This window comes from Aquarana catesbeiana, linkage group LG04 (genome assembly GCF_042186555.1).
Source record: "Aquarana catesbeiana isolate 2022-GZ linkage group LG04, ASM4218655v1, whole genome shotgun sequence".
NCBI classification, from domain to species: Eukaryota; Metazoa; Chordata; class Amphibia; order Anura; family Ranidae; genus Aquarana; species Aquarana catesbeiana.
Genome location: NC_133327.1, coordinates 411,189,025 through 411,212,428, shown reverse-complemented (window position 1 = coordinate 411,212,428; position 23,404 = coordinate 411,189,025). Strand labels below are relative to the sequence as shown.

Here is a 23,404-nt window from a genome sequence, read left to right as displayed (position 1 = left end):
GCTGCTCGTTGTCCTGCTTCCCTTATCTCCTGTTTACTCCAGTACCGTTCACCGATCGTTTTTTTTTTTTTTCTCTCTCTATGCTTCAGTTTATGAATAATTCTGTGCAGCTGAGACTGCAGAGAAAAGGACTGATGAATCTGTCCTCGGTCCCTTTCTCTGTCTCCAAAAGTGAGACATCAAGGGTCTGTTTAGACCCCTCATATTTCACCAAAGCCCTCCAATGAGGTTCCTAAAAAAAAAATGTAAAAAAATAGAATTTGCCAAAAAAATAGAATAAAACAGTAAAAATAAATAAAATAAAAAACTACTGACACCAGTGGTGGAACTACCAGGGTCACAAAGGTCGGTCCCATGGGGGGACCCCAAGATGGCAGAAAGGTGGCCCGCTGTGAGACCGTGAGGGGGCATCCATGGTTTCTTGCTCTAGGGCCCTGAAGGTTCTTGTTACCCCTCAATTTTTTTAGGATAGATTCTCTGCACTAGCACTGAAGCCGTATTCACATTTCTGCACATGTTCTCATGTTAGTGCACAGTATAACAATGCATAGTGAATGCATATTGCCCCTGATTTTCAGTGGTACTCCCGTGCATTTACTGTACATGGCTAAAGCAAATGCTTGTGCCCCTTGGCACATTGCAATGCATATAGTAAAGAACGTGCATTATTTTGTGGCACCCTAAAAAAAAAAAAAATATTTAGGCATTTTTCACAGATTCTCAAGAAAAATAATTTCAGCTGTTACTAATAAATGCACCTGCACTCCAGTCTGTAAGTTTTGAAAACATTACCTGGTGTTTACCTTACTGTACAGAATAATGTAGCCTTTTGTGTTATCGGTTTAAAGTGTATATATAAAAAAAAAAATATGAACGTTGGCAAGTTAAGTTGTACAGATATGGTGAAACTGTTTATCAGATTTTGCTGAATTTTTGCAACGCAACCAGTGTCAAAACGCTGATTTTTCTTCTTTTTCAGGCTTTCTTCAAGCAAAATAATGTCCCCCAGGAAAGCCGCTTTAACTTGAAGAAGAACGTGGAAGAAGAGTATAGAAAATGGAAGTCCATGACCAATGAAAATGACATCATCACACACTTTTCCTTACAGGGCTCTCCTCCACTATTCCTCTGCTTACTGTGGAAGATGCTTCTGGAAACTGATCAGATTAACCAGATTGGATACAGGTAAATGTAATTTATAAGCTTACTTTGAATGTCTTTTCTAAATAGGAATGGAATGTATTCTCCATAAAACTGATAGATGTAATATTAGCAAGAAAGTTTATCTTTATTTTTACAATAGTTTTGCACAGTGCAGCCCCTATCCTTCTCTTCTGGGGTCCCCCAGCAGCATTTCTGGCTCCTCCTCTTCATTGGGTGTCCCCATGGAAGGCTGCTCTCCATGGAGGCACCCGTGTGTGCACATCGCTGGATCGGATCAGGCTCCGGTAAGAAAAAGGGGGAGAGCTGCAACACAGAAGGTTTTTAAAATGGTGAGGTAAACTTTTCAATTAATAACCTTGGTGTTCGTGTAGTTAACCTAGTATTTTTGTATTTGGGAAGTCTGTTTTATACTGTAGGTAAGAAACTATATCTGACATGAATGGATTATCTCCTCCAAAGGTATGGGAACACTCCCACAACCCATAAACAGGTTGGCACATGAGGGCAAAAATTTTAGCTCCTCTTTCTCAGATTGCAAGTCCACCACCTAGTCTTCTGTTCGTACATAAATGTTAATTTTTTGCCACGTGGGCATTTCGACTTCTGCTTTTGCTGGTTTTGGTCGTAAAGGTCTTCAGGCTGCCCTGTAGTCTCTGCTGAGCTCTATTAACCTCTTGGTTTTTCTGTGGGCCATTTGCCTTTGTTGCTGTGTTGCCCACCCCTCAGATTGCTTTTGGATATCCCTTTGTTCTGTATACTGTCCTATGTCCTCTAATGTACAATGAACAGCATATGATTTTTCTCTTATCTGTAAAATCCTTTTCATGATATGGCACAACACAGGTCCTTTCCGATCCACTACTTTTATTGCCTACGACAAAACTAAGGCTTGCTGGAGGGGTTATACTGGGCAATCCTTACAGCTTTTGTTAGTGTCCAATCTTTTAAAAGCAGAAGCATAACTCTGTTTCAGAATACTGTCCTATACTGTCCTTACTCCTGCAGGTTAGACAAAAATCCTTTCTTTATTTTTTTTTTTAATGGCAAACGAGTACAATTTTAAATTTCCATTCAGCATTCAACAACTATCTAACATTGGGTCCTTACTTTTTTTTTATACTGTTTCCATTAATTGCCTTTGTTCACTTTGCTGCAAATTATAGGTAATTATATTCACACCATTCTGAGTTAACCGCATATCAGAGATATGCTGCTGTTTCAAAGAGCCTATTTTGTATAGCTAATACAGAAATATTTTGGTTTTGATGAGATTCCCTATGCAAGAATGCTAGAGCGTTTGAATTTATTACACATTCATCTTAAATATAAGCTGATAAAAATCTGTGGTCGAGGTCTGGGCTTTTTTCTGCATCTGTGAACTCCAGCCACTACCAACCGGTATGAGAGAAACTACGTCAGGCAATATATGACTCCCCATCCCCAGGAGCATGTATTGCACAAAACCAATGTGCAGTTATATAGATAAGTGATTGTATAATCAATAGGATAGACCCAACATGCAGACCTATGCTCCAGGATGTTTGTATCGCAAGCTGATTAAGGCCTCATTCAGACAGGAGCTTGACACCCATAGCCTCTGTATCCATCTCTAGATTCTAGGTGCTGTGTGCAAGCAGCCCATTAATGTCTATTGAGACACAGTGACTGCAAGGACACAACCGCTCATCCCAGTTGGCAGCCCTGCGGGTAAGCACCCTCAAGTGCACACGGCCCGTGCCTGGGGCCGTTCATCTGCATGGCTGTCTAATTGGAACCAGCAGCTGTGTCCGTGCAACCAATATTTCCCAATTGACATGAATGGGCTGCCGATAGGCTGCACCTGGGACCTAGAGACTCATAAACTAGGAGCTCATTTATGGGCTACAGGTGTCGGCATTCATCTAAATAAGACCTAATAATGGTTCAGATGTTAAACCTGTGTTTTTGTGTAATACAGCTTTCCTATCCCATAGCAGTAAGTGCGGACTGTAGGCTTTGGTGAATTTAAACCACTCAAAAATCTGCTGTGTACATGTGGTAAAAAAAATATTATTTTCTTTCTAGGGTTCTGGAGAGAATTGGTGCCAGGGCTCTTGTTGCTCATGTGCGGACATTTGCAGATTTCCTGGTATATGAGTTTTCTACCTCAGCAGGAGGGCAGCAGCTTAATAAATGTATCGAAATGCTGAACGACATGGTGTGGAAATACAACATTGTCACTCTTGACAGACTGATCCTCTGTTTGGTAAGGATTTATGTTTTCTAGGTCACTATTTCAAAGGTTTAGCCTAGAGTATTATGCTTTTATTTGAGGATAAGTTGCACATTTCTCTAACATATGATTCTTTCATATTCCTCATGTTAACTGGCTTGAGAAACCTCAGCATGCTTAACTTCCATTGAATTGTTAGTAAGTGACAGATGTTTCTATCTATAGGCCATGAGAAGCCATGAAGGAAATGAAGCACAGGTGTGCTATTTCATTATTCAGTTACTTCTTCTGAAACCAAATGACTTCAGAAATCGAGTGAGCGACTTTGTGAAGGAGAACTCCCCAGAGCACTGGCTGCAGAACGACTGGCATAACAAGCACATGAATTACCATAAGGTAGACTACATCAAGCTAATGCAATGTTACATCTTCGCTGAAATGTCTAAGAATCAGAAAACAAGTTGTGTGCCGTAATCAAAGTTGAATTTGGTATGGTTTTATCATTAACACACAGCATCAGTTCATATCCAAAAGGTCCATACTTTGCTTTTACAGAATCCAAAATTGGCTGTTACTTTCCCCTGTTGTAATGATAGCCTTGGATCCCTCTTGCCTAGAGTTACTCGCAAGCTGCTATTATTTGCTCTAGCTGTGCAATTTATAACATGTCGTGTTTGATAGCATGCTGTCAAGCTTACACCTAGATGATCTAATTTTTTTTTTTTTTTTTACAATCATTTTTGTTTCCTAAAATTTATGATTATGAGGCTTCTCTGTTGAGTCTGAGTCTGTATGCAGTTTTTTTTTTACATACATTACAATAAAGTCATCTCGTTAATTGGGTAGTATGTCGTGCCCGTGAACATAGCTGTCATTTAAAACATGTAAAATTAAGCGTGCAAATTTTTAGTGCATTGTGTTCTGTGCATGTGAATAGCTGATTAGTATGTGCTACATTTTCTTTGGCAAAGAGAAGAGCAGTGAGTCCCATTTAACCACTTAAAGACCAGGCCTCTTTTTCAGACTTGGTGTTTACAAGTTAAAAACAAGTTTTTTTGCTAGAAAATTACTAAACATTTTACATTTTTTTTTCTAACACCCTAGAGAATAAAATGGTGGTCATTGAAATACTTTGTCACACCGTATTTGCGCAGCAGTCTTACAAGCACACTTTTTTTTGGAAAAAAAAAATCCCTTTTTTGAATAAAAAAAAATAAGACAATAGTAAAGTTACCCCTTTTTTTATATTGTGAAAGATAATGTTACGCCGAGTAAATTGATACCCAACATGTCACGCTTCAAAATTGCGCCCACTCGTGGAATGGCGTCAAACTTTTACCCTTAAAAATCTCCATAGGCGACGTTTAAAAAGTTCTACAGGTTGCATGTTTTGAGTTACAGAGGTCTAGGGCTACAATTACTGCTCTCGCTCTAGCGATTGCAGCGATACCTCACTTGTGTGGTTTGACCACCCTTTTCATATGCGGGCGCTACTCACGTATGCGTTCGCTTCTGCGCGCAAGCTCGTCGGGACGGGGCGCTTAAAAATTTTTTTTCTTATTTATTTTACTTGATTTTATTTCTTTTTTCACTGTCTTTAAAAAAAAAAAAAAAAAATGGGCCACTTTTATTCCTATTACAAGTAATGTAAACAGAAAAAAAGCATGACAGGTCCTCTTAAATATGAGATCTGGGGTCAAAAAGACCTCAGATCTCATATTTGGACTGAATTGCAATAAATAAAAAAAAAATAATAAAAATGTTGTCATTTGAAAAAATAACAGAAAAATGGCCCTTTAAGACGTATGGGAGGAAGTGACGTTTTGACGTCGCTTACGCCCTGCTATAGTATGGAGACGGGTGGGGGCCATCTTCCCCTCACTCGTATCCATACCCAGCCACGGACAGGTCCCGATCGCCTCCACCGCTGCCAACGGCTCCGGTAAGCGGCGGAGGGCGCGGGAGGGGGTGGCCCCTGTCCCGCCGCCAATAACGGTGATCTTGTGGCGAATCCGCCGTAGAGACCACCATTATCGTAAACAGAACCGCCAGCCGAAAAGATGGATACCTCGGTTGTGGCAGCAGCTGCTGCCGTTACCGAGATATCCATCTTTAAACTGCCGACGTATATGTACAGGAGCTGGTCGGCAAGTGGTTAATATAAATAAATAAATACACAGTGAAATCTATCTTAAATTATTTCAGTAAAACTTAGTATCCGATGGCCTGATAAATAGTTATAGTGGCTTGTTTTTATTTAAAAAAAAAAAAAAAAAATGGTTACCTGTGGTCTGCACTTAGGATGGGAGCTACTGTTCATGTTGGGTCTCTGTCCCCCTCTCCTGCATGCCCCAAAGACCCTTTGAATTCTAGCAACTACTATTCTCTCCACCAGTTCCCAGCATTCCCTCCAGCCAACAGCAATTGGGGGCTGCTTTGTATACCAACTATCTATGCACAGTGCCTTGAGTATTTACACCCCTTGAAATTTTCCACATTTTGTCATGTTACATCCAAGCACATAAATGTATGTTATGTGATAGACCAACACAAAGTAGCACATAATTGTGAAGTGGAAGGAAAATGATAAATGGTTTTTCAAATTTTTTTACAAATATCCAACAAAAGTGTGGCGTGGATTTATATTTAGCCCCCCTGAGTCAATACTTTGTAGAACTACCTTTCACTGCAATTACAGCTCCAAGTCTTTTATGGTATGTCTCTACCAGCTTTGCACATCTAGAGAGTGAGATTTTTGCCCATTCTTCTTTGCAAAATAGCTCAAGCTCTGTCACATCTTGCCGCAGAATCTCAATTTGATTTAGGTCTGGACTTTGGCTGGGCCCTTCTAACACACGAATATGCTTTGATCTAAACCATTCCATTGTAGCTCTGCCTGTATGTTTAGGGTCGCTGTCCTGCTGGAAGTTGAACCTCTGCCCCAGTCTCGTCTTTTGTAAACTCTGACAGGTTTTCATCTAAGATTGCCCTGTATTGCCATCTTCCCATCAACTCTGACCAGCTTCCCTATCCCTGCTGAAGAAAAGCATCCCCACAACATGATGCTGCCACCACCGTGTTTCACAGAGGGGATGGTGGGTTCAGGGTGATGTACAGTGTTAGTTTTCCACCACACATAGCATTTTACTTTTAGGCCAAAAAGTTCAATGTTGGTCTCATCTAACCAGAGCACCTTCTTCCACACGTTTGCTGTGTCCCCGACATAGCTTCTCGCAAACTGCAAACAGGACTTCGTATGGCTTTCTTTCAACAATGGCTTTCTTCTTGCCACTCTTCCATAAAGGCCAGATTTGCTTAGTGCACGACTAATAGTTGTCCTGTAGACAGATTCTCCCACCTGAGCTGTGAATCTCTGCAGCTCCTCCAGAGTTACCATAGGCCTCTTGGCTGCTTCTCTGATTAATGCTCTCTTTGTCCGACTTGTCAGTTTAGGTGGACGACCATGTCTTGGTAGGTTTGCAGTTGTGCCATACTCTTTCGAGTTTCAGATGATGGATTGAACAGTGCTCTGTGAGATATCCAAAGCTTGGGATATTTTTTATAATCTAACCCTGCTTTAACCTTCTCCACAACTTTTATTCCTGACCTGTCTGGTGTGGTCCTTGGCCTTCATGATGCTGTTTGTTTACTAAGGTTCTGGTTGTTTAATAAGGGCTTCACAGAACAGCTGTATTTATACTGAGATTAAATTACACATGGACTCTATTTACTTTTTAGGTGACTTCTGAAGGCAATTGGTTCCACTAGACTTTAGTTAGGGGCATCAGTGTAAAGGGGGCTGAATACAAATGCACGCCACGCTTTTCAGATATTTATTCGTAAAGAAAAATTAAAAACCATTTATCATTTTCCTTCCACTTCACACTTATGTCACTCTGTGTTAGTCTATCACATAAAATCCCAGTAAAATACATTTACCTTTTTGGTTGTAACATGACAAAATGTGAAAAATTTCAAGGGGGTATGAATACTTTTTTAAGGTACTGTAACAAAATAATTGCAATTGCAGTCCACATAAATAGGATAAGAGGGGTAGCAGCGCTCACAACAGGGGCCTAATAAATCCGAGTCTGGAGCCCTGCAGGTGTCAGTGCTCAGCCTTTCAGTGTCCTCTTAATCATTAATGCTATGATTTAAGACTGTTGGCCGATACATGCAAGCTGTTTTTATCTGTTATGACCTCGTAACAAATAAAGATTCGACATGGATGTTTCGAGTTGGTGGCTTCCTATATCTTATCTGTAATTACAGTTGCAGGCCTGACAGTTATGTGATGCACAAAACTAAAAATAATAAACAGCAAACCTTTTACTTTTCCTCATTTATTTGTTCTTCACGTGAGCAGCCTACAGTGGGGGGGTTCAGCAACAGAAGCAGTGCTGCCAGCTCAGTGAAAATGCTGATATCCATGCCCCCTGTAACATTTTCTTCAACTGTAGTGCAAGCAGGGACTGACTACATCAGTGTGGCAACACAGCTTTGAATTCAGGAGCAGTGTAGCATTTCCATCCCCAGTAGAGGAATCTCTGTGAGGTGCAAAATAGATAAATGTGATGCAACAGCTTGGATTAGATAGTAAGGCTGCTGGAAAGATAATTAAATCAAATTGGGTGTACCCAGGAGGTATGGTTGCCTTTCAGCCCCTGAACGCCTGCAATACAATTGTCCCAAACAGAGGGGGGACCAAGAAAAAGTGGCGCTCAGAAAAAGTGAATCTAAAATGTTATGGTAATAGCAAAAAAGTGTTTATTGTTGTACAAAAATAAAGTACATGTAGATAAAGGAGCATAAACCGGTGGCTATACTGCCCTAGGTAAAAGAATTGATCGGAGACATGGGTCCGACCAATACAGACACAGACGGGGGGGGGGGGGGGACACTACAACATGTAATCAAAGACAAACAATCATCCAGACGTCAAGGCAATTGATGTCTGCTCAACCTGCTACAATGAGGAGTGTACAGCTATGCGGAGTGAGGTTGCAACCTGACATCAATCCCCCCGGGGGGCGGCTCGAGCCAGGGATGATAGAGGGGGAGGGGGGGACGGTGGGGGAAGGAGAAGGGTGGGAAAGGAGAGGGATGAGGGCCGTGGAGAAGGGCACTGGTGTGGACAGTGGTGGATCACCAAGAAATGTAGTAAATAAGGAGTGTAATGGCCATAAACAATGCAAAAGTTCTGCTGGAGGCACGGAATCCAATAATATGTGTGGCAGGGTGATTCAATTTGCGTGATGGTACTCTGCTTGTGCCCTGGTCGGGACTAATGCAGTCAGTAAAACAATAAATAGCATATTTGCTGATGAGCAGAAGCAAACAGTTAAGGTGGTCAGGTACGTTACCACTTCCGGGTCCTGTGTGGGAATCAACAGATACTGCTGGAGTGTAGTATCACCTACGTTGTGATCTGCTTCCACTGGCTGCTTCACAAAACACGCAATGCTGCTTGCAGGATCTCTGTGCTCCAGAGGGCACTCCTCAGGTTTGTAGAGAGCCGTCCATATAGGTGCACCTATGTCCTCCTGAATGGCGGTCTCGATCTACGGGTCAAACCCTCCCTCGATAAGTGAGCCGGCTAGCCCCAACGGGGGATGACAGCGGGGCGTGACGTCCAAACGGGATGACATCAACGCGTTTCACAATACAAAGATGTAGATGAAGCTACACATCTACACAAGCCTCAACTGCTAAGTAAAACTGACTTTTTCTCCTGCGCCAGGGGCATCCGCCTCTAGGCAGTGACGACAGCCTCCGCCATCAGATTCTAGAGGAAAACCTCAGGGTCAGACCTAGGCACAAAAGGAGACCTGGGGCCGGAAATCTGCAAAGCAGAATACTAAAGCCTCATGAAGAGGCACCCCCCCCCTCGCCAGAGTGGGGGGAAGACTTCTGAAATACTCAGAAGTCTGGCAAAAAGAAATTCAGCACAGATGGTCATCTCCACTGTGTCTCTAGGATACAAACCAGAATTTTGGGAGTTTCCACCGTCTCGATTTCTGAGATCAAACGTTCCCAAAGATCCAGGGAAAAGGCAATCTCTGTTTCAAGCATTAGATCGATTATTGGCTCAGGGGGTGATTATACAGATCCCCACAGAAGAGCAAGGTTTGGGGTTTTATTCAAACCTGTTTACGGTACCAAAACCAAATGTAGATGTCAGACCCATTCTAGATCTAAGGAATCTAAATCAGTTCCTGAAAATCTGCTCCTTTAGCATGGAGTCAATCAGGTCAGTAGTTTCTATCCTACAGGGAAGAGAACTTCTGGCGTCCATTGACATCAGGGATGCATATCTGCATGTCCCTATATTTCCCGCTCACCAAAGGTTTCTGCGATTCAAAGTAGAACAGCAGCACTTTGTTTGTAGCCTTGCCCTTCGGGCTAGCTACAGCACCCCAGGTGTTCACAAAAGTACTGGCCCCACCTCTAGCCAGGTTAAGGGCACAGGGCATAACAGTCTTGGTGTACCTAGACGATCTAATGTTAATAGACCAGTCAGTGGCTCGCTTGTCGCAATGTACGCATTACAACCAGTTACCTGGAAAGTCTGGGTTGGATTCTCATCCTAGAAAAGTCTTCCTTAAAACCGCTAAAAAAGCTGGAGTTTTTGGGCCTGATCATAGACACAAAGATCAACTCCATACGAGAGCTGGTGCGGATGGTCTGGTCGACAGGAAATCCCTCAATTTGCCTTTGCATGGGGTTGTTAGGAAAGATGGTGGCTTCATTCGAAGCAGTCCCCTATGCCCAGTTCCATTCGAGACTGTTGCAAAACAGTATCCTGTCTGCTTGGAACAAAACGTTCCAAGCTTTGGACTTGCCAATGCAGCTGTCCCCAAGGGTTCCCAAAGCCTCAGTTGGTTACTAACCCAGAATCTACCTGAAAGGAAAATCCTTCAGACCAATTGTTTGGAAAGTAGTAACGACAGATGCCAGCCTTTCAGGCTTGGGAGCAGTACTAGAGAAGACGACTGTCCAGGGACCATGGTCAAGAACTGAAAGAGAGCCTTGCCCATCAACATCCTAGAGATTCAGGCAGTGCGTCTGGCTCTGAAGGCCTGGACTTCCAGGTTATGGGATTGTCCTGTCAGGATCCAATCCGACAATGCCACAGCTGTGGCCTATATCAATCATAAAGGGGGCAACCAAGAGTCTCTCAGCGCAGAGAGAGGTGAACCATGTTCTAACTTGGGCAGAAAGGAATGTTCCGTGCTTAGCAGTCTTCATTCCGGGAGTAGAGAATTGGCAGGCTGACTACTTAAGTCACCAGCAGTTATTCCCAGGGGAATGGTCTCTTCACCCCGACGTTTTTCGGGCCGTTTGCCAAAGATAGGGGACTCCGGGCGTAGATCTTCTAGCGTCCAGATTCAACATGAAGTTAGTCAACTTTGTGTCCAGGACAAGGGATCCACTGGCATGCGGAACAGAGCTCGTGGGATCAGTTCTCACTGCATTCCCCCTATTCAGTTGCTACCACAACTTCTTTGCAGAATCAAACTGGAAAGAAAGCCGGTAATTCTGGTAGCACCAGCATGGCCCAGAAGGTCATGGTATGCAGAAATCGTAAAGATGGCAGTGGAGGATCCATGGTCCCTTTCACTAAGGCCAGACCTGCTCTCACAGGGGCTAATATTCCATTCTACTTTACGAACGCTAAATTTAACGGCCTGGCTATTAAAACCCACATTCTGAAGAAACGTTGGCTTTCCGGATCAGTTATCCTACTTTGATTAATACAAGGAAGCCAGCTTCCAGAACTACATATTATAGTCTGGAGGGCTTATGTTTCCTGGTGTGAATCCAAGGGTTGGCACCCTCGGAGATATAGCATAGGCAGAATTCTTGCCTTTGTACAATTAGGTGTAGATATGAAATTGGCCTTGAGTACTATTAAGGGCCAAGTCTCAGCCTTACTGGTCTTATTTCAAAGACCACTTGCTACGCATTCTTTAGGGCCGGATAAACAGTTTGTGGGTGGAATGTCCTGATGGATACGGCACCTCATCCCTGAGCAGTTGAATATAGGAAACAGGGAAAATGGAATTATCCCGGTGCCAGAGACAAATTAGCACACAGTTACTATAAAATATATTTTTATTAGTGTAGAAATCTAAAAGTATATATAATTAATACATATACATCATAGGCAAATAAATTAGAAAAAATTATACACACTACAATTTTAGATATCAACCGTCACCAGGGATGTTGAAAGGTGATCGATAGTCAATTCATCCCAACTAATTTCGCCAATACATTGGCTTCATCAGGGGAATATACAAGTTAATACAAAGAGATAAAAACACTAAAGAAAAAAACAGAAAAAGAAAAAATGTATTAATGATAGGACATAATTCAAGTGAGCAGTCATGTCACAGGGGATCACACTTTTGTCCAACCTAGACCTCCAGCCCCCCAATCCCCATATCATGGACATACCGTGCCAGACTCCCAGGACACAGAGCGGACGCCACCAAAAAGCCGGGGACAATGGTCGCACTCAACCCTGTAATTGGCTACAGGGGGCCCAAAAGGGTGCCTAGAAGAGCTAGAATTAACATATTGACAATGAGTGTGTGATTATTTATTAATTAATCATGTGGGCTAAGCCTCAATTACATACCCTGATTGAACATACAAGATGCACATGGAAATGCGTGGGATAAATTGTGATACGGTGCTTGGGTGTAGACGTCAAAGAATGTATAAATGACCAAGGAAACTAGAAACAATACAATGCATGATGATAGTATTAATGGAATGTTCATAGTGCTTTAGACGAAAAGCAAATGAACACAAATTGTAAGAATATAGATTAATTATGTGTATATGGGCGCTTACCATAAAAATGCAAACACCAAGGATGATAATGGGATACACAATACGTGTGGGGTCCCGCCGTTAGAAAAGCTGAACACGGGAACCTCACAAACAAGCCTCCAAATGAGTCCAACAGATTTGATTATCTAAATATAAATTCAATATGTATATAGTCAATATAAGGACTTCCCCGCAACATATAGTTACACATAAATAGAGAAGATAAAGACTCCTTTCTAATGTGAAAAAAAGGGGGAGTTTTTAGTTTTTACCTTGATTAGACACAGCCAAGCCGCAGCCCATATCCAGCAACAAGTGAATGAAATGGTAAAAGTGTTTGGCAGCCTTATAAGTCCCCCACCCAATCGGCATATGCAATTAGCCAATCGGGCGCGGACAAAAAGTGGCCCGGGGCGCATGCGCAGTGGCCGAAGTCAGCCGCCTACAACGCCCAGAGTGCCGTTCGCCGGCCATATCACGTGGTATGTTACCAGCGAAACGGTCATGGGGCGCGATACAGGCATCGGACCTAACCGTGGATGGGGGGAGGAGGGAAGGAAACCACTCCGCCCTTCCAAAGAGGACGGAAAAAGAGGCCAGTATGATGACAAGCGGACACACTGTGAAGGCCCTGACCAAAGGGGCGGGCTGACTTGTAAGTTAGCCCTTGGGTGTCCATGCAGCCAAAGGCTATAGTATGACAAAGTCCCCAGGTATCATGAAGGAGCAGCTCCAGTGAAACTGGGGCTGGCTGGGTAGACCAGAGATGGGAACAGGGAGTAAAAGAAAAATAGGAGATACAGGGGAGGACAGGCAAGCCGGCAGGCACATGTTTATATACCCGCCAGAAGGCGACCACTTGGACATGACGCCCACAATGAAGGGGAAAAAAATAAAATAATATATAAAGGAACTCAACAATATTACTATAAGGTTTAACATGTTACATTGAAAATCATATTATTCTGTGTGTAGATAACATGTATTGTAACAAGATACATTCAACAAAGATACATATACAATGTCAAATAACAACATGAAAAATATATATGAAATAAATAGTACAATTCATCATCTAATTCATATGGAGTACGTCCCTAATTAAAGAGACAATATAGCAGTGGGTAGAGGGTGGAAGTAGGGAATGAGGACTAGATGGAAGCAAGATTCTGAGAGCCTAAATAGCAAAAAACGGTCAAGCAATAAGGAGACCTAGGATGGATAGGCTGGTCGGACAAGAAAAAGTCGATTGAAAGCAATCAATCATCCAATTTAGAGAAAGGATTTGAAGCTAATATACTCATTTAACCCAGGAAATTTCACAGCGTCCAACAAGTGTATCCATCTAGTCTCCATTTGAAGCAAAGTGGTGTCAATATTGCCACCTCGAGCATGTGAAGGAACATGGTCGAGGGCAGCAAAGCGGACGACATCGCGATCGTGGTTGTGTTCTGTAGCAATATGTCTATTTAAAGCAGTGGTAGTTAGATGTTTATGTAGGGGTGCAATATGGTCCTTAATGCGTTTAAAGAACGGATGCTTAATTTTCCCCACGTAAAAACAACCACATGAGCATAAAGCCAAATAAACTGCTCCAATTGTCTTGCAAGTAACTCTATATCTCGGATAGTGAGTCCTGCCATTGGGAAGAACAATGTCTCTAGAATTGAGACTAAGCGAGCAAAATTCACAGACCCCACATGGGAAGGTGCCCACATTGGAATAATCCACCGGACATGGAACCATGTGGTGGCTGTGAACTAAAAGATCCCTCATGAAAGGAGCACGTCTGTATGTAATTTCAGGATATGATTTCAAAAAAAAATTTTTTTTCTACACTAATAAAAATATATTTTATAGTAACTGTGTTCTAATTTGTCTCTGGCACCGCGATAATCCCATTTCCCTGTTTCCTATATATTCTTTAGGGCCCTTTCACACTGGGGCGGTTTGCAGGCGCTATTGCGCTAATAATAGCGCCTGCAAACCGACCCGAAAGTGCAGCTGCTTTGTCTCCAGTGTGAAAGCCAGCGGTGCACTTGCAGGACGGGAAAAAAAGTCCTGCTAGCAGCATCTTTGGAGCGGTGAAGGAGCGGAGTGTATACCGCTCCTGCCCGTTGAAATCAATGGGACAGCGCGGCTATACCGCTGGCAAAGCGCCTCTGCAGAGGCGCTTTGCGGTGGTATTTAACCCTTTCTCGGCTGATACCGACGGTAAAGCGCCGCTTACAATAGCGGCGCTTTACCGCCGCGCCCGCCCCAGTGTGAGAGGGCCCTTAGTCCGGGGTTTTATGCAAGGGGTGATGCGGATTAATCCGCCAGTTAAATCACCTTTGAGCCCTTGGGACTTAAACTTAGTTTTGTCAGTGTTACAAAAAGAGCCATTTGAACTGACACAGCATATTCCCTTAGTCCTTCTGACAAGGAAGCTGGTGTTCTTGGTTGCTATATCCTCAGCAAGGAGGGTTTCGGAATTGGCTGCTCTTTCTTGTAAAGAGCCATGTTTGATTATTCATGAGGACAGAGTGGTGTTACGCCCTCGTCCAGACTTTTTGCCAAAGGTGGTTTCAGGTTTTCACCTGCACCAAGATATTGTCCAGCCAATCGTTTTTTCCAAAACCATCTTCCAGGCAGGGAAGAAAAGTCACTACATTGTCTTGATGTGGTGAGAGCAGTGAAAATCTATTTAAAAACAGCTGCTCAGAGTCGTACGACTGATGTTTTATTTATTCTGCCAGAGGGACAGGCAGCGTCAAAATCCACTGTCGCTAAGTGGATTCAGCAAGTTATAATTCAAACTTATGATTTCAGGGATAAGATTCCCCCTTTTCAAATTAAGACGCACTCTACCAGGGCGGTTAGTGCGTCTTGGGTAGTGCGTCACCAGGCTTCCATGGCTCAGATCTGCAAGGCCGCAACTTGGTCTTCAGTACATACATTCACAAACTTTTTATCAGGTGGATGTAAGGAGGTATGAGGATATCTCCTTCAGGCGCAATGTGCTGCAGGCAGCAGTATAAGTCCTCAGGTCTGGGGGTGCCCTACGGGTTGTCTCTCCCTCCCCTCAAATAGCATTGCTATAGGACGTCCCATTAAGTTATTACTTAGGCTCTGTGTCCCATGATGTACGATAAAGAAAATAGGATTTTTATAACAGCTTACCTGTAAAATCATTTTATTGGAGTACATCATGGGACACAGAGGTCCCTCCCCTCTTTTATGGGGTTTAAGTATATTGCTTTGCTACAAAAACTGAGGTACTCCTGGAAGGAGGAGGGGTTATATAAGGGAGTGAACTTCCTGTATTGGGTATACCAGTGTCCATCACCTGAAGGTGGCCCATAATCCATTACGTTATTACTTTGGTTCTGTATTCTGTGTCCCATGATGTACTCCAAGAAAAGCATTTTACAGGTAAGCTGTTATAAAAATACTATTTTTTATGTTTTGGGATGATAGCGCCCCAGCAACCCCCTTCCCCCCCATCTACCCCTAACACTGCCTTTCACCTTCCTCCATGTATCCCAGGTTTACCCCTCTCTCTTCTGGGACCTTAGTACATCCAAAAGCTTCATTAAGATGCCCTTGATCGGTTTGTCCGCTCCCATGCAGTAGCAATAGTTTGGTTAAGATTAAAAAAAAATTAAGTTTAACCGGTTCCCGACCGGCTCACGCACATATACTACGGCACAATCGCACCGCTGCGCGAAATCCCCTACCTGTACAGGGGCGCTCCCACTGGCAGGGGGTGCGCCCATCGGATTGGTTCCAGAACCAATCAATCCTGGACCTGCTGATCAGTTCTGATAAATGAAATGCTTCCCCTGCTTGTAAGTGTAAACACAGGCAGGGGAAGTGATGTCATCTCCCCTCGTGGAACTCTTTTCGTTCCAGAGAGAGGAGAAGAGACATCTCACAGTAAGTTGCACCAACACTACTCTAACACCAGCAAGCGTAGGTACACTTGTCACCCCCCAATCACCCACCCAGTTAACCCCTTCTCTCCCTGTCAGTGTCACTCAGTGCAGTTGTCAGATTTTTCACTGATCACTGTACTGCTGTCATTTGTGACACTAATCAGTGTTAGGGCAGTTAGTGGTAGGCCCAGGTATCTTTATGGTACCCTCCTAACCCCCCCTAATAAAGGTTTAACCCCTTGATCACCCCCTGTCACCAGTGATCACCGTATTGGTGTTACGGGTGACTGGTTAGTTTTTTTTTTTTTTTATATCGTCAGGGTACCTGCCGTATATTACCGAAATAAAGGTTTAACCCCCTGATCACCTGGCCGGTGACATCAGTTAGGTTTTAGCGTCAGTTAGGGTCCGCGTCTCCCCAGGCAGCATCAGATTAGTGCCAGTAGTGCTAACACCCACGCACGCACCATACATCTCCCTTAGTAGTACAGTGTCTGAACAGATCAATATCTTTTGATCTGATCAGATCTATACTAGTGTCCCCAGTAGTTTAGGGTTCCCAAAAACACAATGATAGCGGGATCAGCCCAGATACCTGCTAGCACCTGCGTTTAGCCCCTCCGCCCAGCCAAGTGCAATATCAATCGATAACTGTCACTTACAAAACACATAACTGCAGCGTTGGCAGAGTCAGGCCTGATCCTTGCGAACACTAACAGTTTTTTTGGTAGCATTTGAAGCAGTCGCTGACAAGCGGGTGCTCTTTCTTTCCTGTGAGTTTCACTCGTTGTACCAGTAAATTTTAGAGGCCACAATGTCCAATCGAAGGTACACTAGTGAAGAGGCCTACATGTTTCTGAGCATGAAAGATGAGTGAAGAGGAAGTCGCCTATCTGTCAGATTCAGGCTCAGAATACGATCCTGTAGACAGCAGCGGCACCCTGACAAATAACTCTGACAACGGAGTAGTGGTCCCTGCCAAGGTCAGGCGTACCCGACCCCGTTCTGCTATTGTTGAGGTGCAAGAACCACAGGGCTCTCGTATGGAGCAGAGAGCCAGTACTAGTGCCGCTCATCCTTCCGGTGAACTGGCAAGCACTAGCGGCCTAGTACATCCTGGTCGTACATCCAGCACTGCAGTATCACGTGGTGACTTGGCCAGTCTCAATAAGTGCAGTTCAAGCTGGTCCAGTGGCTAGCACAAGTAGTGTCCCACAGCCACCAAGAAGACAAACACAGGTCCGTCTAGCCCATAGTGCCCTTCCTGCTGCATTTGCCAATCCGAATTGGAAGCTCACCACTTCTGCAGCGCCCCTACTTGCCCCATTCACTGTCCAACCCGGAATTCAGGTGGAAACTGTTGATTTTACGTCACTTGATTTTTATTGTTTTTCACGGAAGATCTCTATAGATCTATTTTGGCCCAATCAATTTGTATGCTGGGCAGTTCTTCACTGCTAATCCCCAGTTGGCCCTTGACAGGGATTGGAAACCTATTACGGTTTCTGAATTTAAGACCTTCCTGGGCCTATCCCTCCTCATGGGCATAACTAAAAAAAGTGGGTTGCGGTCATATTGGTACACTGATCCAATTCATCATATGCCCGTATTCTCTGCTTGCATGACCAGGACACGATACGATCATATCTTGCGATTTATGCACTTCAACAACAATGAACTCTGTTGTCCTCGGGGTGACCCTGGATTTAAATGACTCTACGAAATTTGGCCCCTCGTAAATCGCTTTAACCAACAGTTTTCAGCCTTGTTTACTTCCGATCAAGTTGTCTGCGTTGATGAGTCCCTGATTAAATTTTCTGGCCTATTGTCTGTCAAACAGTATCTTCGCAGCAAGCGTGCCAGATATGGGGTCAAGATGTATAAGCTCTGTGACAGGGCAACAGGCTATCCATATAGTTTTATAGTTTAGGAGGGAAGAGATAGTTGCGTGGAGCCGGAGAACTGCCCAGACTACATAGGGAGCGCTAGTAAGATTGTGTGGGACATCTTGTCACCCATATTCAGAATGGGGTTCCACTTGTAAGTGGACAATTATTGCATAAGCGTGCCACTTTTTAGTTACCTTTTTGATTGTGGAATTGGCACGTGTGGCACCGTGCGATCTAATCACCGGGCTTCCCCCAACTGCTTGTAGAGTCCTGACTTAGATGGGGGAGAGAGCCGACTTGAGATGTAATAATTTGCTTGCAGTGAATTGGATATCCCTTCACGCAGATATGACAGTGCAAATTCCAACAGCGACTGGTGTTGTGGAGAAACCCCTCTGTGTCCACAAATACAACCTTAATATGGGAGGGGTAGACCTAAACGACCAGATGTTGGCACCGTACTTGCCTGTAAGGCCAGACGCTGGTACAAAAAAGTGTCTGTATGTTTATTTCAATTGGCTCTTCTGAACGTTTATGTGCTATACAAAGCTTCAGGATGACCTGGATCTTTCCTAAAATTCCAGGAAGAGATCATCACAGCCCTTCTGTTTCCAGACGGTGCTGTGGCCCAACTTCCCAATGCAAATGCAGTGAGCCGGTTGCATGAGAGGCATTTTCTGTATATGTCCTACCTGGTACCCTTTGCCAAAGAACACCCCAAAGCAGATGTCGAGTCTGTGGAAAACACGGATTTAGATGTGACACCTGCTTTTATTGTCCCTCCTGATCTGACCAACCTGGTCTCTGCATTGGTGACTGTTTAAAACACACTAGTGGAGTATTAGCATAGGGTACAGCACTACACAGTCCTAGTGCACACTTACACAGGGTCTCAAAAAATGAGATGGTCATCACTTTTTGAGAGACCATAATCTGGAACGTTTACAGTTACAGTTTATATAAGTGCAAAAAAAATAAATAAGAATAAAAAAACACAGAAAAAATAAAGCCAAAAAGAGTTGTCGTTTATTTATTTTTTCTTCTCTATTGTTCGCTCTCTATTGTCCACTTTATTGTTCTCTCTATTGTTACTGTATTTTAGAACTGTAATGTTTTTTATTTTTACTGTGTTTTATTGTGTTTGCTTTGCAGGTATGGTATGTCTTACTGTTATACTCTAATGTTACTTTGTTTAATTGTTAACCATCATTTGCTTAGCAGGTACACTATTCAGCTGCAGCACAGGTTTATTTGTTCTGACGATTCGTAAATCCGTGACTCAAGTGCTGTAGGAGGTGATTTGACCATCAAAGTTAAAAAAAAAGAGCATATATGCCAAAGTTTGGGGGCAGGGGTGGAGGGGAAGTTTGCACCTAACATTAGGGGCGGATTGCACCCATGCTTTGGCATATATTTTTTTAGGTACAGGTTGCAATAAAAAAATAAGTTGATTTGTTGAGTTAATGTTTTATTGTTACTATTATTTGCTTTTCAATTACGCCATTCAGCTGCAGCACTGGTTTATTTATCTTGACAGCAACAGTGTTTGCTCTCACGATCGTAAATCAGTGACTCCAGCACTGTAGAAGGTGATTTCACCACCACAGTAAAAAAAAAAAAAAAAAAATGGTGCATGTATGCCCATCATTAGAAGTGGGTGGATGAAGGGCAGTATTCTAATGGTGGGCATACCCACCGTTTAATCTTTTTTTTTGTTTGTTTTTTTGTTTTTTTGTTTTTTTTTTGTTTTTTTTGCTCAGCCCACCTGCTGCATGAAAAAAAGAACATTACAATATATGCCCAACAAGGACCAGCAACGTACTGGTATGTTGCTGGAGTTTGAGTGGTTATACCATAATGATGCCTGCAGGTTTAGGTATCATCTTGGTATCATTCTTTTCAGCCAGCGGTCAGCTTTCATGTAAAAGCAATCCTAGCGGCTGATTGACTTCTAAACTGCTTTTAGCCCCACCCGACGTCTTCCATGGTTTTCTCTGGCTCTCCTGTCCCACCAGGGAACCCGAGAATGCAGCTGATGGTTCCGCCAGCTTACCATAGAGCTGATCGGAGACCAGAACGACTCCAATCATCTCTATGGCCTAAGAAACCGGAAGCTTCGAGCATTTCATGAATTAGGTTTCGTCGGCTATAAACCGCTTAATTGGGAAAGGATTTTATCACACCGATCTTGGTGTGGTCAGATGCTTTGAGGGCAGAGGAGAGATCTAGGGTCTAATAGACCCCAATTTTTTCGAAACAGAGTACCTGTCACTACCCATTGCTATCAAAGGGGATATTTACATTCCCTGAAATAACAATAAAAATGATTAAAGAAAAGAAAATTGAAAGAAACAAACAGTTAAAAAATAAAAGAAAAAAAGCATAATAATAAAAGAAAAAAGCACACCTGTCCCCCTGTGCTCACGCGTAAAAGCGAACGCAAGCGTCGGTTTCGTGTCGTATGTAAACAGCAATTTCACCATGCATGTGAGGTATCACTACGAGCGTCAGATCGAGGGCAGTCGATCACTCCTCTGTAAATCTAAAGTTGTAACCTGTAAAGGCTTTTAAAAATGTATATAGTTTGTCGCCGCTGCACGTTTGTGCGCAGTTTTAAAGCATGTCATGTTTCGTATCCATGTACTCGGCATAAGATCATCTTTTTTTATGTCATCATACATTTGGGCAATATAGTGTGTTTTAGTGCATTAAAATTCAAGTGTTTTTTTTTTTTTTTTCCCCCAAAAAATGTGTGAAATGTTGCCCATGTGTGAAAAAAAATTGCAACACCCACCATTTTAATCTGTAGGACCTTTGCTTTAAAAAAAAATATATAATGTTTGGGGGTTCAAAGTAATTTTTTAGCAAAAAAAAAAAATATTTTTCTTTTAACCACTTAAGGACCGCCTAACGCCGATTTACGTCGGCAAGGCGGCACGGGCAGGCAAAATCACGTACATGTACGTGATTTGCCTCTCGCGGGTGGGGGGGTCCGATCGGACCCCCCCCCGGTGCCCGAAGCGGTCCCGTTCTGTTCCCCGGCGATCCGAGATGAGGGGGAGGCCATCCGTTCGTGGCCCCCCCCTCGCGATCGCCGCCGGCCAATGGGAACACTCCTTTGCTGCTGTATGCTAAACAGCAGCAAAGGAAATGATGTCATCTCCCCTCGGCTCGGTAGTTTCCGTTCCAGCGCCGAGGGGAGAAGACATCAATGTGAGTGCACAACACACACACACACAGTAGAACATGCCAGGCATACAAAACACCCCGATCCCCCCCCCGATCGCCCCCCGATCCCCCCCCAATCACCCCCCCCCCCCCTGTCACAAACTGACACCAGCAGGTTTTTTTTTTTTTTTTTTTTTTTTTTTTCTGATTACTGCATGGTGTCAGTTTGTGACAGTTACAGTGTTGGGACAGTGAGTATTACCCCCCTTTAGGTCTAGGATACCCCCCTAACCCCCCCTAATAAAGTTTTAACCCCTTGATCACCCCCTGTCACCAGTGTTGCTAAGCGATCATTTTTCTGATCGCTGTATTAGTGTCGCTGGTGACGCTAGTTAGTGAGGTAAATATTTAGGTTCGCCGTCAGCGTTTTATAGTGACAGGGACCCCCATATACTACCTAATAAATGTTTTAACCCCTTGATTGCCCCCTAGTTAACCCTTTCACCACTGATCACCGTATAACCGTTACGGGTGACGCAGGTTAGTTCGTTTATTTTTTATAGTGTCAGGGCACCCGCCGTTTATTACCGAATAAAGGTTTAGCCCCCTGATCGCCCGGCGGTGATATGCGTCGCCCCAGGCAGCGTCAGATTAGCGCCAGTACCGCTAACACCCACGCACGCAGCATGCGCCTCCCTTAGTGGTATAGTATCTGATCGGATCAATATCTGATCTGATCAGATCTATACTAGCATCCCCAGCAGTTTAGGGTTCCCAAAAACACAGTGTTAGCGGGATCAGCCCAGATACCCGCTAGCACCTGCGTTTTGCCCCTCCGCCCAGCCCACCCAAGTGCAGTATCGATCGATCACTGTCACTTACAAAACACTAAACGCATAACTGCAGCGTTCGCAGAGTCAGGCCTGATCCCTGCGATCGCTAACCGTTTTTTTGGTAGCATTTTGGTGAACTGGCAAGCAAGCACCAGGCAGCGTCAGGTTAGCGCCAGTACCGCTAACACCCACGCACGCACCGTACACCTCCCTTAGTGGTATAGTATCTGATCGGATCAATATCTGATCCGATCAGATCTATACTAGCGTCCCCAGCAGTTTAGGGTTCCCAAAAACGCAGTGTTAGCGGGATCAGCCCAGATACCTGCTAGCACCTGCGTTGTGCCCCTCCGCCCGGCCCAGCCCAGCCCACCCAAGTGCAGTATCGATCGATCACTGACACTTACAAGGCACTAAACGCATAACTGCAGCGTTCGCAGAGTCAGGCCTGATCCCTGCGATCGCTAACAGTTTTTTTGGTAGCATTTTGGTGAACTAGCAAGCACCGGCCCCAGGCAGCGTCAGGTTAGCGCCAGTACCGCTAACACCCACGCACGCAGCATACGCCTCCTTTAGTGGTATAGTATCTGAACGGATCAATATCTGATCCGATCAGATCAGATCTATACTAGCGTCCCCAGCAGTTTAGGGTTCCCAAAAACGCAGTGTTAGCGGGATCAACCCAGATACCTGCTAGCACCTGCGTTTTGCCCCTCCGCCCGGCCCAGTCCAGCCCACCCAAGTGCAGTATCGATCGATCACTGTCACTTACAAAACACTAAACGCATAACTGCAGCGTTCGCAGAGTCAGGCCTGATCCCTGCGATCGCTAACAGTTTTTTTGGAAGCTTTTTATTGAACTGGCAAGCACCAGCGGCCTAGTACACCCCGGTCGTAGTCAAACCAGCACTGCAGTAACACTTGGTGACGTGGCGAGTCCCATAAGTGCAGTTCAAGCTGGTGAGGTGACAAGCACAAGTAGTGTCCCGCTGCCACCAAGAAGACCAACACAGGCCCGTCGTGCCCATAGTGCCCTTCCTGCTGCATTCGCCAATCCTAATTGGGAACCCACCACTTCTGCAGCGCCCGTACTTCCCCCATTCACATCCCCCAACGAAATGCAGTCGGCTGCATGAGAGGCATTTTTATGTGCTCCCGAGTACCCCTACCCAACGAACCCCCCCCAAAAAGATGTTGTGTCTGCAGCAAACGCGGATATAGGCGTGACACCCGCTATTATTGTCCCTTCTGTCCTGACAATCCTGGTCTTTGCATTGGTGAATGTTTTGAACGCTACCATACACTAGTTGAGTATTAGCGTAGGGTACAGCATTGCACAGACTAGGCACACTTTCACAGGGTCTCCCAAGATGCCATCGC

The 23,404-nt window shown here is 44.1% G+C and overlaps 1 protein-coding gene across 2 annotated transcripts in view; it reads left to right on the top strand.

The window, feature by feature from the left end:
* MED23 (mediator complex subunit 23) overlaps positions 1–23,404 on the top strand; it is a 151,868-nt gene that overhangs the window by 87,752 nt on the left and 40,712 nt on the right. For both annotated transcript variants that reach the window (XM_073627286.1, XM_073627285.1), the window contains 3 exons: positions 980–1,185; positions 3,229–3,409; positions 3,602–3,772. In XM_073627286.1, the coding sequence (XP_073483387.1) occupies positions 980–1,185; positions 3,229–3,409; positions 3,602–3,772 (558 nt within the window). The remainder of the gene's footprint in view (positions 1–979; positions 1,186–3,228; positions 3,410–3,601; positions 3,773–23,404) is intronic.